Raw genomic sequence first — 17,752 nt, forward strand, 5'->3', positions numbered from 1 at the left:
TCATTGTTGTATTAAAATTAAAAAAAAAAAAAACTATAAATCGGAAAAACGGAAATCTATCTCTTATAATCTCTCCTCTCTCAATCAACTATGATAATAGTTTTAATGCAAGTATTACCATTATTATTATTACTAATTGTGATCAAAATTATATTAATACTAATTAGACCAAAATTTAAATGAAATAAAAAAAAGTAAACATAACGATCAAAACAATAATTTCTTAAAAAAAATTAATGATTTTTTGAGAAAAAATTTTGAAACAAAAAAAAAAAAAAAAAAAAAAGAAATCGTATAAATATTTATTTACTTACCTGGCCTAACAATTAATCTAGCTACAGGACTATCAATTGGTGGCTTATATCCTATCGGATCACTTGCGCTACAAATGTAACTTCCAGCATGTTGACGTTGCGCACTTGGAATATTCAAAATGCCATCGTGTTGTTGTACACCAGGTGGTAATGGACCATTACCTTTCATTTTCCATGTTAGAATTGCTGTTGGATCACCAGGTACCCAACAACGGAAACGTGCCGGTTCACCTTCCGCAACGGTATTTTCTTGCGGATCAATTCTAGGACGTTGAATTGCTATAAATATATTATTCATGTATACGCGCGTTTATGCATTTTATTTATTTATTTTTTTATTTGCTATTTTAAATCTTAATTATTAAATAAGCAAGCAAATTGCAAATGCATGCAATAGCAAAGAGAAGAGAACAAAACAAAACAAAAAAAAAAATGCTTCATGCAAAATAAATTTATTAAATTGTAAAATATTCCCTATTTTTGTTTTACTATAATCATAATTATTAGTTTGAATTCATTTGTAAAAATTTTAGTTAAAGAAAAATTACTCTGAATAAAACTAATATCAGTTGACTAATTAATTAGTTATACGTAACGCAAAAATTGTTAATAGTTAAAAAAAAAAAAAACCACACACCTGAAAAAAAAATCAGTTAGGCAATTAATTTTACAAGAATTACAAATAATTTAAAAATGACACATTTTAAATAAGATTAGTAGCAATTGAATAATTAATTAGTTATATGCAATACAAAAATTATTAGTCTAAAAATGACACATTTTAAAAAAGATTAATATAAATAAATTAATTAATTCTATAAAATACAAGATTTCTTAGTGTTAATCAATTAATTCTACGAAATACAAGAATTCTTAATATTAATTAATTAATTCTATGAAGTACAAGAATTATTAATAATGTTATGAATTTGCAAACAAATAATAATTTAATCTATTTCATATCACAACAAAAAAAAAAAAAAGAAAAGAAAAGAATAAAAATTTTTAAATTAATCATATTCTAAAATAACATCAAATATGATTAATTAATTTTCTTATTTACAAAATATTTCATTGTACATATTATTATTGTTTTCTTATTATTACGATTATTATTATCAATATCATTGTCATTAGTGTTATCATTACTGTTATCACTACTATCATTGTTACTAATTTACTTACGTTTCTGAACAATTAGACGTGCAGGTGGTGATTTCCCAATGCCATATTCATTAGAAGCGGTACAAATATAACTGCCAGCATGTTCCAATTGCGCATGCGGAATTTTCAACATTCCATCGGTTTGATATACACCATGCGGTAGCTGTCCACCGATATCTTCTTTGTACCATTTCAGTTCACAAGATGATAAACCAGGTACCCAACAACGGTAGGTAACCATGTCATTAACATTTACTGTTTGTTCCAATGGGTCAATCATTACTGGTGGCGGTCTGCCAATAACTAAAGTTTCATTTTGTTTTTCTTTTCCGCTAAATTTTTTTTTTTTTTTTTTTTCTAAGTATTTAAAAGTAAAAGCAAATTATTAGAGCAAAGAAAGAAAAGGAAAAGGTTGCATTGAAGGAAAAACAAAAATATCATAAATTTATATGCGATAGACAAAGAGGTAAAAAGAGAGAGAGAGAGAGAGAAAGAGTGGAAAAAAAGAAATAACTTTAAATTTTAGCAAAAATAAAAAAGGACGAAAAAGGTGAGCTTAAGCAGAATTAAACTTTTAGATATATTTAGCAAATTAAAGAAAAAAAAAGGAACAATTCAAATGGTCGATTCTGCTTGAAAAAAAAAATTGTTCGCAATAAATTTAAATAAATAAATACAATTCATTAAATATATTATTGTATTTTAATATTGTATGAAGAATTTTCTTCTTTGAAACATTCAATTCAATCAATGTGACGCACAAAAAGTGAGTGAAAGCAAAATATGATTAATGCTAATATCTGGTTGTGACGTGAACAATGCTAATGCCGAGATGTGACGTGAACAATGCTAATGCCGAGATGTGACGTGAACAATGCTAATGCCGAGATGTGACGTGAACAATGCTATTGCCGAGGTATGACGTGAGCAACGCTGACGTCGAGATGACGTGAATAATGCTATTGTCGAGATATAGCATGAGCAATGCTAATATCGGGGTTGTGACGTGAATAGTGCTAATGTCGAAATGTGACTAAACGTTGTTAATGTCAAGATATAACGTGAATAATGTTAATATCACGATGAACAGTGCTAATATCCGAGATGTAACATAAATCTTACGCTAAATTCAAATATACCAGAAGATAGGGTAGGGTGTGATTAATGTACACTAGAAGCTGAGTCATGCTAATATCGAGATGTGATATGAATCATGCTAATATCGAGATGTGACATGAATCATGCTAATATCGAGATGTGACATGAATCATGCTAATATCGAGATGTTTGAATTGTTGATAATTCAAGAAATTAATTTCAGTATTATCATTAATCTGTTATCAGTGAGATGATTTATACATGTAAAATTAAACCTGGAATTCGTGGTTTTGCTTCAACATTTAGTGTACCATCATCGGTAGCAAACTGATGATCACCGGATCCGGTACATCGGTACTGACCTGCATCCGATTCTCGCACACCGTTAATAATTAACTCACCATCATACTGAACTGCATTACTTGGCAATCCAGCAGTACCAACTTTTGACCATTGTAATCGAATTCCAGCACTCTTAAAATGATCATCTTAATTTATTGTTTTAATTAAATTAATTAGAACAATTGATAGTAGAAATGAGAAAATAAATGAAAAAAAAAAAAACAAAAAACAAAAGAAAGAAGTGATGATAAGGTGCTATGTAATGATTTAATTAATATTTAATTGAATAGTAGAAATATTTATGTGTTTTAAAAATTTTAAATTTAAATTCAAATAAAAGTTTAAATGAGAAAAAGATCACTAAGTAAAGAATTTTTATGATAAAATAAATAAAGTATTATTATGAATGAAACAATCTACTTTAATAAAAAAAAGAATTCAGATTTTAACATTTCTTTTCTTTTTAAAGAAAAAAAGGAATTGATTTCAACTTTGAATTCTGAATTTTCAACCTAGAAATTATCAAATAATATTACAATTAAAATTTAATTAAAAAAAAAAAAAGAAAAAAAAAAAACGATAAACAGGAATGATACCCGTTGACCGATAACTCGGCAAAACCAACGAGCTCTACCGCCAACCGGAATGTGTAAATTCTTTGGGGCATCAATTTGTACACGTATTGGTGGACCGTATGCTGAAATGATAAATTCAATGCACTCTTTTTTTTTTTCCTTTTTTCAAAAACGTATTCCGGTAGATAAATTAAGCAGAATATATTTCTGAAATTCTCCAATTATTTTCATGATTCATGCAAATGTATGGTATCATTATTATTTATAAACTAATTAATTAATTTAAATTAATTAAGTGAGAACATGCCTTTTCTATATTTACTTAAAATAATATCAAAATTAATGAAATTTAACCATGCTTCAAGCGAGTATATATATATTTTTTAAAATATAAAATAAAATTATAAATATGATAATTAAATATTAAATGTATCCTTAGAATAATTAATTGCACTTTATATTTCTAGGTAATACGATTTTATTATTATTATTGTTGTCATTGTTATTATTACAAAACTTTTATTCTACATCTGTAAATATTATTATATTATGATAGCTTAGATATTATTGGTATTCAAATTTATGAATATTAAATAACTCATTATTATTATTATTAAATAGGTCTAAAATTTGACCTGAATTCAAAAATATTTCAGCAATTAATAGCTAACTAAATGATTTCTTAATTTATCATTACTATTATTATTTTTATTATTATTAAAATGATATTACTGTTCTAAGAGAAATACTGAAAGTCTTCCTAAGATTTTCTTTAATATTTCTTCTTGAAATACTATTATGAAATTAAACAACTCAAAGAATTTATAGTTTATTTATTTCATTCTATTTTTTTTTTTTTTTTTTTTTGTTTAAAAAAAATTTTCCTTGAAATATATGTAAATTCATAAATTTTAAGATAATTAAAAAATAAAAAATGATGAAATTATTTTGTATCGAATAATCAACGATACATTTAAATAAAGACACACACACACAATATATAAACAAAATAAAAAGGGGAAAAATAATTTTGAACTTAAATTAGCTGCTATATATGCTAATTAAATGAAATAAGGAAGCTTTTTAATTATTAAAATGAATTAGCAACTAAAATTTATAAAGATAAAGATAAATTAGTTAAAATGACAATCTGAAACTTTGATTAAATTAATAATTTTATGGAAATCAACTAAAATTTATGATAATAAAGATATGTTTGATGAAATTAATAATTTTGATGTTTAAATTTTGAAATAATTTCTTTAAAAAAAAAAAAAAACTTTTGAAGGATTAAAATTTTTAAATGAAGAATAAAAAAAAAAAAAAAGCAAGCAGGCAAGCAAAACAAATGAACAAACAAACAAGCAAACAAACAAACAAAATATACGGCGAAATTCTCTTTAGTTAATTTAAATTCCAACAAAACACCATGCACTTCGAATAAAGTTTATATTTGTCAATTGTAAAAACTGTTAAATTATAACTAATAATAATAATTAATTGCATATAATTACAAAGGAAAAAAAAAAGGTGACAAAACGGACGACACGTATGTATCGTGTGATAAGCAGTGATAAATAGTGATAAACACTGAGGTGTGTTCTTATCAAAGAAGAGGACAAAAAAGAGAAGAGACAATTAATTAAAATTGCTTTTTTTTTTTTTTTTTTTGTTGCCAATTAGCAATACGTTTTTTCAAATATGTTGTAATAATGATAATAATTTGTTAAAGCTACAAAAGTAAGTAAGAATTTGAAATTTGTTTGGTGTAGAATTAATTTTCTGTATTTTAAAATTCAAACTAAATAAATTTTTTTTTTCTTCGATAAAATATAACTTTTGAAAATATTAATTATGTAAACTGCTTTAAAAATTTTTTTTTTTTTTTTTTCATATAAACTTAAATCAAAGTGGGCCAATTAATTTGAAATAATTTGTAGCCAAACAAAAATTTCAATGACCAAATGAAATAGCAATAGGTGTATAATGACAATTGGGATAATAAGCTTTTTTTTTTTGAGAAAAAAAAAGTTATAATATTAGAGGTTTAGCCAAATATATTTAACTATTGTAAATTTTGATGGTATTCAAATTATTTTAAAAAATTGATAAATTAAATTATACTCGTACATATATATTAATTTATTCAAAATTTTTTTCTTTTAAAATGCTAAAACAAAATAAATTTATGTGAAATTAATGATTTGAAATGATTTGTGCAAATTTTAATTCAAATTATTACAAAGAAAAAAAAAAAATGCTTTTTGGCTAATAACCTCTGTGCTTTATGTGTTTGATAAAAAAAATTAAAAAAAAAAAAAACTAAAAAAAAAAAAAAAATAAAAAAAAAGAAACAAACACAGGTGAACAAAGTGCTAATTAAAACACAGTGACAAAAAAAAAAAAAAGAAAACGAACACACATACATTTGAATATAAATGAATTGAGAATAAAATAAAATAATTAAAGATTTAATTTTGAAGAAAAAAAAATTCAAATTTTTAAAACGAATTTTTTAAAAAAAGAAAAAAGGAAAAAAAAAAAATGAAAAAATTTTTATTGCTTAATAATATGATTTGCGTTGAAGATAATAACGGCGATTTCGCTGTAAGCGATTACGCTGCAAGCGAAAACGTCGTTTACGTTTACGATCACCTTCAGGTGTTGGTACAAATACGATATTTGTTTCTTCCACATGTCCAATTGGTTCACAAATACGTCCTTCGTCAATACGTGCACGTGAACGTGAACGTGTATAACCTGGTGCACATCTATAATTTGTCAATAAAAATTTGACAACATTAATTTATTTTCATAGTATTATACATACAATTAAATAAAAAAAAAAAAAGAGTTAAATAGAAAAAAGAAAAAAAAAACACAAATTTAATTAATTAATAAAAGCACACTACTTTTTTCAGGTAATGTTATTTCATTAATTAACTAATTTATTAAGGAATTAATAAATTTGTAATTTAGCCAATATATAGAATAATTCAAATAACTTTTAAAAAAGATATATTATTTTAACTATATTACATAATTTTCCTAATATATTATTTTTAAAAACTAAACTAAAGGATAAATTACAATTCTTTTTTTTTTCAAAATTTATTAAATAAAAATTTACTCTTCACATAAACGTCCAGTTAAACCAGCTGGACAATTACGACATTGTACTTGACCATACGTATCTAAGAAGCAATCTGATGTACCACTGAAATTTTTCATTTATTATAAAATTACGTAAAAAAAAAAAAAAAAAAAATACGTGGTATAACAAAATATATGAAATTAGGAATTAATTAGATTTACGTAAAAATTTAAACTTACGGGCACGGACATGGCGTACAATCAAATGGTGTACCACGTAATGCATCACCATAAAATCCACGTTTGCATTGCTCACAGTGATATCCTTCTGTATTATGCTCACATAGCTAAAATACAATAATTTCATTAATTAATTAATTAACTAAAATTTGAATTTGTCAATTATCTTGAACAATTTTTTTTTTTCATACAAAATCTAATTTCACTAATCAATTAATTAATTAAAGAATTCATAAATTTGAATTTGGCAATTAATTTAAATGATTTCGCTTGTACAAAATGTAATTTCACTAATTAATTAATTAATTGACTAATTAAAGAATTAACAAAAATTTGGATTTATCAATTATTTTGAATGATTTTTTCTTAAAAAAAAAAAAAAAAAAAAAATGTAATTTCATCAAATAATTAATTAAAGAAATAATAAATTTGAATTATTAACAATATCAAAATTACCTTAAATGATTTCTTTCATGTAATTTACTTAATTAATTAATTAAAGAATTAATAAATTTGAATTTAGCAATGCCAGTCAAATGATTTTTTTTTTCACGCAAGAAAATGTTAATTTCATCAAAAAGTTAATAAATTCAATTTCTTCCATTTTATTTTCTTCTTTTTCAATTTAACATAATTCTAGCAATGCAATGATTCTTTATTTTTAGTTTATTTACTTTTATCATTGATTGGTTAATTTTTATTATTAATTTAAAACAATTTTTTTTAAAAAAAAAAAAAAAAAAAAAAAAACAAACCAAACATCGACCAAATGAATCACATCCTCGCGGTGAATGATTATTACACATGCATGGCGGTCTTGTCGCTGCCGGTTGACAGTCATGCGGTGTACCTCGGCGTGCATCACCGGTAAATCCTGGTTTACAACGTTCACACTGATCGCCTTCAGTGTTATGTTGACAATCCAAGCAGAAGCCATGCTCCTAATTATCAACAAATTCTTTTTTAAAATCATTTATTATTTTAAATTATTTTTTCTCTTTAAATTCAAATTTAAAAATACAAAAAAAAAAATTTTATTATAAACGAAATGATAAATGAAATAATATAAAATAATTTGTAAATATTGCATAGGAATTCGATTTTTTTTTCTTTAAATCTAAGAATATATATAAAAAAAAAATTATTATAAAGGAAGTGATAAATGAATTAATTTATAAATATTGTGGAATTACTTTTTTTTTTTTTAAAAAAAAAATTCAAATGTAAAATTACAGAAAAAAGTTTATTAGAAAAGAAGTAATAAATAAATTAATATAAAAGGCAAATATTGTGGAAAAATTTGTAAAAATATTAATCATTTTCTCCATTAAAGTTTCAATAATCAATATTTTAAATTTTTAAAAATAAGTTTATTTCAGTTATTAAATTAAAAATCGAGAAAAAAAAAAAGGAGGAGGAAGAGAAAAACAAAAAACAAACAAACTTTGTCACATTGTGAAGCATGTCCATGACATTCACAACGTTCACAAAGACCCAGATATAATCCACCACCTGTACGAGAATATCCAGGTGCGCAATCTTCGCATGATGTACCAATGTAGCCAGGCGGACATTGACATTGTTCAACCTTTAATTCAATATGCTTATTTCAGTTTTTCTTTTCACTTAAAAAAAAAATCAATTCCTAGAACAAAAAAATGCATATAATTCAAATTTAAAAAATTTTATTCTTACTTATTACTTTACTAAATATTGAAACTAATAAGAAAAAAAAAATGCTTGAAAGTATTCGAAAAAAAAAAAAAGTGCAACAAATTAAAAAATATATTTCAAAAATCTTTCAATTTATAAGAATGAAACAAATAATTTAATCTAATTCATTTAATTTAAATAATGAATGATATATTAACTCAATTTTCTATCATAAATTTAAAAAAGAATGAGAGAAAAAAAAAAGATAAAAAAAACGTAAAATAAATTAAAAAATTAAAAATCAAAAAATTTTCTCAAATTTATAACAATGAAACAATCATTTAATTTCATTAATCAATGATATATTAATCTAATTTTCTATTATACTTAACTTTTTTTTTTTCAAATAAATTATGAATTTAAAATAAATTTTAAAAAAAAATTTAAGTTTAAAAAGAAATTTATAAAGGAATAAATTTAAAAAAGAATGGACAAAAAAAAAAAAGAAAAAAAATGAAAAGAAGGAAAATTATAAATAAAATTTTTAGCTTACTTCATAAGCAATTTCACCACCGGTTGCATGCGGTTCAGCATAATCCAATGAAACGCTAATTAATGAGGACGATGAGCAATCATCCGTATAACTCATTTTAATTAATAAGCTATCGAGATCAGCTAATGCCATCAACAGGTGTTCACGTGTGGCTAACTGTCCATCCATACGTTGCCAATGATCTTCGAATAAAACTACTTCAATTGTATTTTCACGATCAGCATAAATTGGTTGATGATTTGTATATTGTAATGAAATATCATTACCCTAAAATTTATTAAATAAATAAAAATTAAAAAAAAAAAAAAACCGGAACTAAGCTATTTCGAAAAAAAGCGGAAAATGCTATTTCGTTCGATATCTTTTAAAGATGAAAATTCTTTGGTGGAAATTAATTTTAATCGTAGTAGTTTGAATCGAGCAAAAGACATATAAAAAATGAAAATTTTTGGAACTTTTTTTTTTGAAATTATAAGCAAAATAATTGGACATAATTTTTTAGCACATATATTAATTAATTATTACTAAAAATTAATTAGTTTAAGTAATTGTTCATAAGGTTGATTTATTTATTCAATTACTCAATTTAGTTTTATTAGTCTAAATTTTATTTTTTAAATATTATTTCAATAATAATATCGACACATATGTACTTATTAATTTATTGTTTTTCTTTTTTTCAAAATTAATTTTATTTCATATTGAAATTTATTTGACAGTAATTTTATGAATCAAAAAAAAAAAGAAAGAAATTTAATAAATAACATAAAGTTTAATAAAAAAAAAAAAAAAACTAGCATATTATTTGTTTACTTAGTATTATATTTAAATGAAAACAAAAACAAACAAATAAACAAACAATAATAAAAAGATACCCACCCGTAAGATCACATCTGCATCAATATTTAATGGTCCAGTACAAGAATAACGAAAGACATATTTTAATGTACCACCATAACTGGTAACTTTATTACCCAAAAATTGCTTTGGCATTTTCCAGTACAATGTTTGCCCGGGTATTTCATAAAATGATACAAATGTTATATCATTTCCTGTTATTTGTGCTTGTGATTGAGGTCTATAAAAAAAGAAATAAATAAAATTACATCATTGTTTATTATTATTTATGCTAATATAAGTTAAATTAACAACAAAAAGAAAACGAAAATATTATTTGTTTAAAATCAAAAATGATAATAAAATTAAAATTTATTTTCCTTCTATTGTAATATAATCATATATTTACGATAACATTTATTTACTATTTTGTTTTTTATTTATACAAAATGAATTTATCACATATTAATTAAAACTAATTATTCTCACTTTATTTTAACTTCGTCATTTTTATTTAAATTTTTGGCATTGTTTTTTTTTTAATTTCAGCCCTTTTTTTTTTTTTTTGAAAAATAATACAAAATTATTTATTCTATTTTTCACACTTTAAAAAAATCAATTAATAAAATTAAGTTATCAAACAAATATTTTTTTTTTTTTTTATTTATACAATTATCAAATATTTTATTTATACAAATTATCAAACAAATATTTTATTTATACAAAAAAAAAAAGTTAATTTTAGTTATTATCTGATTTTTCTTTTAAAGTATTACTTATATTTTCTTGGACTTTTTTCTTTGATTATTTAAATTAATTTAAAAAAAAAAAACGATAATACATACGTAAATGGACTATGTGCATCACTGGTTGTAATTTCCAACTGATCAGTAGCACCTCGTCTATAATCGATAGCTACCTGAGCTCGATAATAACTACTAGCAGAGGTACACTGTTGGGTGACACCAGAGCAAAAGCATGGAATGCAACCTTGTGGATTTCGTGGTGACAAATGAAAAGTATTAGATGGACAACGGTCACATAACGTCCCTACCGCATACATTTTACATTGACATTTACCATCATAACCAGGATGCATGCTACGTGCACCACTTGTTGAACATTGTACACGGTGTTGTACAGGTATACAGGTACCGAGGTATGGACCTTGTGGTGAACGTTCATATCCTGGTGCACAAGTTTCACATGATAGTCCAGTATATCCTTTAAAAGTTAATAAAGTTAATTATTTAAGTGCAATTTAAATAAAAATAAAAAATTATTAGTAATAAATAAAATTAATTCTATATAATTTTTTAATACATTTTTAATAAAATAATTTATTCTTTTATTTATTTTTATTAGAAATAACAGAAAAAAAAATGTATATTAACAAATGTTTTTGTTTTGTCTTTTAAATTTATCAAACAATTAAAAATGAAATAAAAATTAATTTCGTTGAAAGAAGAAGAAGAATTAGTTGCATTTAATTAATAAAATTAAATTAAAGAGAAAAAGAGGACAAACCTGGTGGACAAGAACAATGCTCTACTTCTAAAGCAAATCTCTCTTGTGTATCACGATTCACTGCTATTTCCCAGGTAATATCACCAAGTCTATAATATAATTTTTTTTTTTTCAAACAAAATTAATTAATAATAATTTGAAAATTATAAACTTTTCATATAATCGTTTTTTTATTCAAGATATTTCAATAAAAAAAAAAGTATAAATATATAATTCAATTAAAGAGTAATAAATTTTTTTTAAAAAAAAATGAAATTTTCAAAATAAAAATTAAATTTGAAAAATTAAAGATTAAAGAAATTAAAGATTAATAGTATAAAACCTTGTATATTGTTGTCCATAACAATGTGTAGCACGAATTAACATCATATCAATATTAGCAAGTACCATCATTAAATTCTCTCGTGTTGCTGGTCTACCATCTAATTCTTCAAAATTTACCTGTAATTAAGAAAATTATTCTTTCCTTAGAGGAGATAAAAATCATTTTTTCAAAAAAAGAGAAATTGTTTTTTATTTAAATAAATCAAAAATATGAAATAGGAATACAGCAAATAAAGATAATAACAATGACGATTGTATTAGTGATAATGATAATGGTAACAGTAACAGTGATAGCAATGACAATAATGATAATGATGTAATGATGATGACGATGGTAATGTTAATAATGATGAAAATGATGCTAAAAAGGATGATATAAACAATGATAATGACAACGACAGTGATAATGACAGCTGTGGTGGTAATAATGATGTAATGATGATGACGATGGTAATGTTAGTAATGATGATAAAGGTTATTAAAATGACAATAATGATGAAAATGATGCTAAAAAGGATGATATAAATAATGACAATGTTAACGATAGTGATAATGACAGCTGTGGTGGTAATAATGATTCAATGATGATGACGATGGTAATGTTAGTAATGATGATAAAGGTTATTAAAATGACAATAATGATGAAAATGATGCTAAAAAAGATGATATAAATAATGATAATGATAACGACAGTGATAATGACAGCTGTGGTGGTAATAATGATGTAATGATGATGACGATGGTAATGTTAGTAATGATGATAAAGGTTATTAAAATGACAATAATGATGAAAATGATGCTAAAAAAGATGATATAAATAATGATAATGATTAGTGATAATGACAGCTGTGGTGGTAATAATGATGCACGATGTTATAATGGTGTAGCTATCATTGATTGGTGGAATGATAATGCATGATAAATTTTATTGATGATAATAATAAAAGTGAAGGGAGAAAATTTCAATTCAATATTTCAAAAAAAGAATATGAAATGGTAATATTTAAATTATAACATTTTCAATAATAAAATTATCATTGTATTTATCAGTTAAATGATATGAAGAGATAATACTATTTAAATTTATAAAATTGATTTTAAATAAATTGAAAAACATACTTCAAATGTATTGATGGCATATCGGATTATTTGATCAGAGGTAAACATATGTGTATCAATCGGACGATGTACCAATGTTATACCATTACCCTAAAATATTAACAAGGCTTATCAATAAAATATCACTAATCTATATCATATCACTTATCATTAAAAATTATCATCATCTTTTATCAATTATATTAACAATCGTAATTACAGACACTTCTTATGAACAGTATTAATTTTAGATATAAATTGAAATGACTTTATGAGTTTATTTATATTTTTAGAGTTTAATATTGTAAAATTTAATTTTATTAAACATAATGCATCATTTTTTATTTTCACAATTAGATATTTATTTTTATTTACTTGAATAGAAATTCAATAACGAATAAACTCAAATCACTCATGTGATAATTATTAAGTTATTAAATTAATTAGTATCTCTACGTGTAACGAGTTATTGCTTTAAAATATGAAATTTTTTTTGTAAATTAAAAATTATCAAATCTGATTGATTAGCTTTTTTTTTCCTTTATTTCTATTTTCCTTACATATATTTTTTTTTTTTTTTTAAATTCTGATTTGTCTTTTCTTTTTCTTATTTTTAATATATTAGTAAAATTAATTAAAATAATTAAAAAAAAAAAAATATTTCAAGAAAAAGACTTACTCTCAAAACAATTAATGGTTCATTATTAACAGAACCAGCACATGAATATTGTATATCAAATGAAAGTTCACCACCGTAAGCTGTTAGCTGCAAAATACAATAATTAATATAGTATTCAATTTTAATTTAAATTATATTACTTAAAATAAGCCATTTCATATACTAAAATATGTCTTACTTCAAATATGAGTTTAAAAAAAAAAAATTTAAATATTGTAAAATTAAGAAGAAAAATGTATGTTGAAGTAAAATTTGATAATATTTTCATATTTAAATATTTTTTTCTTCTATCTAATTAAAATTAAATTATTAAAATTTAATCAGATTTTAATATTCTTCAAAATTTAGATTAACCCAAACAATTAGTATTGTGTAAATTATGCCTAATTAATAAAAATAATTAATTAATTAAATTAAAAACCTTATTTCCAAGAAAACGTGTTGGTAATTTCCAGTACATTGTTTGATATGATGGTTCATTAAATGTTACCATTCCAGGTTTACTATAATCAAATTGTGAACTATGTATTTGTCCATTGATATCTGATATATGAACACCTCGTGAATCACCGTTCAAAATAAGTTTGTCCTTTAAAAAAAATGAAATTCTAGAAAATAAAAAAAAAAAAAAATTTGAAAATGACATACATTTCAAAATAAAAAAAAAAAAAAAAAAGTGATGAGCTTCGAATACAATATAATAAATTTTTATGTGCTACAATATTTCAAACAAACAATAAATTAAAAAAAGAAAAGAAACAAACAAACAAACAAAGTGCATCATAAATTATTTTATAGCTTTATAAAAACAATAAATTTCTTTTTTTTTTTTTTTTTTTTTTTTGTAAAAAGTAAAAAATAAAATTGTAAAGCAAGAAGAAATCTGTGATAATTTCTAATTTTCTTCTTTCTCTTAAAAGAAAAAGAGAAAAACAAAGTAATAATTCTAAAAATTTTGCAATGAAATAATTTCAATGCTACAATTTTTGATTTATTTTATTTAAAAAAAGTCCTCTCTGCAAGTAAACAATAAATTTAAAATATATTCTGAAAGCTTAATGGCATATTATTCAGTTATACATATATATTTATAAATATTTTTAATAAATTTTAAAAATTATTTATGCTAATTTAATTAGGTGAAAAAAGAGAAAAAATAAAATTGAAGAAGTTCTCTTCTTGCTTATTATTAATTCTTAATAAAATTAAAAATTTGAGATAAAAAAAAATTTTTTAAAAAAAGTATGAAAGAAAAAATCAATCTTAATTATTCTCATCTGAATTCTTAAAATTTATCAAAAAATTTATTTGTTCATTATTAATCTAAATAATTATTTCCTAAATATTTGTTACTATTAGAATATTTATTCATTCTCGTTCTGCAATTTACCTCCAATCAAACAAGAATTTAAAAGGAAATAAAAAAATATTATAAAAAAATTATTTAAACTATAAAAAAAATTTTTTTCAAAAAAATTTTACTGTAAAAAAGTGCAATTTAGCAAAACAAACAAGCACAGCAAATAGTGCATAAAAGAAAATTTTTGAAAATTTTCTATAATTGTAACTATTTGCAAACTAATAATATTAGAGTAAAATTCAAAATGTTTTGAGAAATTTTTTAATTTTTAAATATTTTTATGCAAATTTTATCGGAGAAAAAAAAAATGAGTGCAATTTTGGCAAACTAATCACACACCAAATAGTGCGTAAAGAGAGTAATCAATTTAAAACTTACGCAACCGATATTCTGAACGCAAAACATAGAATAAAATGATTGATTAGTGATAAGACTGATTAACTGATAATTCAAATTTTAATTTATAATAAAAATTATAATATTGCACAAATTATTAATTCATATTATTATCCAACAAATTTTAACATATCACTTATTAAACAGATTAATCCAATTTTTTTTATCAGTTGTTATCACTGAACTTTTATATCATTATCACAACTTCCATCAATTACTATCAGTAGTAAACTTATTATTGAATTTATTTCGTATTGTTTAGTCTTTACTATGATTTTTACTATTAAATAACTATCTTATTCTTATTTCGATTAATTTATCAGTGATTGCAAAAAAAAATTATTTACAATTGATAAGCTATTCAAAACTTTCAAATGCTTTGAAAAATAATAATAATTATCTTAAAATATTCACATATTTTCTTTTTTAACATATCAAAATAAGCCTTTCATACTGAGAAAAAAAAATGATAAAAATTTCAGATACATTCAGATATTTTCATCATAATTTTAATTTTTTAAAAAAAAATTTCTTAAATACTTAAAATTATAATTTCATATGTAATTCTTTTATAAAAATTTAATCTTCAAGCATAAATTTCATTAAAATCAATACTACATTTGTTTTCTTTCTTTCTGTGAAATACTATCTTTTGCAAAAAAAAAAAAAAAAAAAAAGAAAATTAAGAAAAAGAGTGGAATAAATATTTCATTAAATGTTTTTTTTTTTTTTTTAAGAATCATAAATATAACCGAAAATTTAATTATTCAATTTTGTTGTTTACTTTTTTGTTTCTTATAATTATAAACAAAAAAAAAAAGAAAATGCAAACTTACTTTTGTTCTGTACCATGAAGATGATTGACATTGATCAGTGACACCAAAACAAAAACATTTGAAACAACCTTGTTGTGCTTTTTCATGTAAATGAAATGCTCCTTGACTACATGAATCACATTTTAAACCTACTACCAATGGCTGGAAGACAAAAACAAATAAAAAATTTGAAAATTTTAATTTTTTAATAAAATATTTTTTTTTTGTTTATTTTTATTTGATTTATTTAATTAATATAATATTAATAATTACAATTTGTTGCATCATTGATTGTATATAATAAATTGATAATTCCGTTTTATTGAATAAAATAATAATTTAATTAATTTAAAAATAATTAAATAATGCAAAAGTGCTAACCTTACATTGACATCGACCTGTATGATCCGGAATTGGACTTACAGAACCGACAATATTGCACTGTGTTTGCATTTCAGGAGCCGGAATATTAACGATACGAACGATACAATCCGGTGTAGCTAGCACTCTACCTTTTACATTAATTGCTTCACAGGTGTAAGCACCTTGATCAAGTGGTCTTGAAAATTTATTCAATTATTAAACTTTTAATCATTTTCATATTTCATTCATTTAAAACAGAACTGTTTGAGTTTGATTATTGAACTAATTTTAATTCGAAATTATTAAAAATTTGGTATTGTTTAGTAACAATCTCGATAGGATAAAAGAAAAAACAATTCCTTTGATCTAAAATTTAATTTTTGTTCAATTTTTAAAATTTTTTAAATTAAATTTTTATAAACACTAAAAAAGAAAGATTCAAAAAGTAAAATTATAGCAATTTAATTCTTTTTATAACTTTTTTTTAATTAACATTTAAATAAATACATTTACTTTCCTAAAAAAATTTCATTTCTTTTTCCTTCTTTTTTTTTTTTTTTTTTGCATTACTTTTCAGTTTTTCTGTTTTTTTTGTTTTTCGTTTTTTGTTACTTTACAAAAACAAAAAATGAAAATTTAAATAAAAATTTCAGTTGAAGAGAAAAACAAAAAAAAAAAAAAAAAGGAGGAAAACAAATTTGTAAAAATTTGCCCTAAAATAAATAATTCAATAATCTATCATTTCAATCTTTTTTTTTTCTTTTCTTCTTTACGCTTCGTTTCCTTTTTTTTTTTTTTTTTTACAAATAAATTTTAAAAGATAATTTGTGCAATATTTATCAAAAAGACAACTGTCTTTCTAGACAATTTACATTAATTTATCCCTCTTTTCTCACTTTTCAAACATTTTCATTTATCTTACAGAGAAAACTTTTTTCTTTAAATAAAATATTTCAAAATTTTATCTTTTTCACTTTAAAAGATATTTTAATAGAAATAGAAATGCAAATGACTCATATGTGAAGCATTTTAGCATTTTATAAATTACTGCAAAAAAAAAAAAAAAAAAAATTTCATTTCTTTTAATAGAAGAGCAAAAGAGAGGGAGAGAGAAAGAAAGATGAGGAAAAGACTTGAATAAATGTTAAAATCCTTTATTCAGTGTCTTTATTTTTATTTTTTGAAATACTCCAATGAATTTTAGAAATGGTTAAATTTAAATTTATTATTCAAAACAAAAAAAAAAAAACAAATTCATTATATTATTTCATTTATAATAGCTGTAATATGCATATTAAGTGTTTTTTTTTTTTTTTTGTAA

General features: G+C 22.3%; 1 protein-coding gene across 1 annotated transcript in view; it reads right to left on the minus strand.

Moving 5' to 3' along the window:
• Positions 1-17,752, minus strand: part of Bm8494 (UNC-52/Perlecan, putative) — a gene marked incomplete at both ends in the record, with an annotated part of 54,084 nt that overhangs the window by 28,260 nt on the left and 8,072 nt on the right. Inside the window, 19 exons of the mRNA XM_043079304.1 lie at positions 315-593; positions 1,500-1,781; positions 2,852-3,050; positions 3,515-3,615; positions 6,149-6,264; positions 6,624-6,710; positions 6,827-6,933; positions 7,582-7,767; positions 8,271-8,414; positions 9,033-9,299; positions 9,912-10,110; positions 10,715-11,093; positions 11,397-11,485; positions 11,719-11,837; positions 12,840-12,929; positions 13,498-13,584; positions 13,919-14,086; positions 16,090-16,230; positions 16,450-16,627. Of these exons, the coding sequence (XP_042935238.1) occupies positions 315-593; positions 1,500-1,781; positions 2,852-3,050; positions 3,515-3,615; positions 6,149-6,264; positions 6,624-6,710; positions 6,827-6,933; positions 7,582-7,767; positions 8,271-8,414; positions 9,033-9,299; positions 9,912-10,110; positions 10,715-11,093; positions 11,397-11,485; positions 11,719-11,837; positions 12,840-12,929; positions 13,498-13,584; positions 13,919-14,086; positions 16,090-16,230; positions 16,450-16,627 (3,218 nt within the window). The remainder of the gene's footprint in view (positions 1-314; positions 594-1,499; positions 1,782-2,851; positions 3,051-3,514; positions 3,616-6,148; positions 6,265-6,623; positions 6,711-6,826; positions 6,934-7,581; positions 7,768-8,270; positions 8,415-9,032; positions 9,300-9,911; positions 10,111-10,714; positions 11,094-11,396; positions 11,486-11,718; positions 11,838-12,839; positions 12,930-13,497; positions 13,585-13,918; positions 14,087-16,089; positions 16,231-16,449; positions 16,628-17,752) is intronic.

The sequence above is a fragment of the Brugia malayi genome (assembly GCF_000002995.4).
Source record: "Brugia malayi strain FR3 genome assembly, contig: Bm_v4_Chr2_contig_001, whole genome shotgun sequence".
Classification (NCBI taxonomy): domain Eukaryota; kingdom Metazoa; phylum Nematoda; class Chromadorea; order Rhabditida; family Onchocercidae; genus Brugia; species Brugia malayi.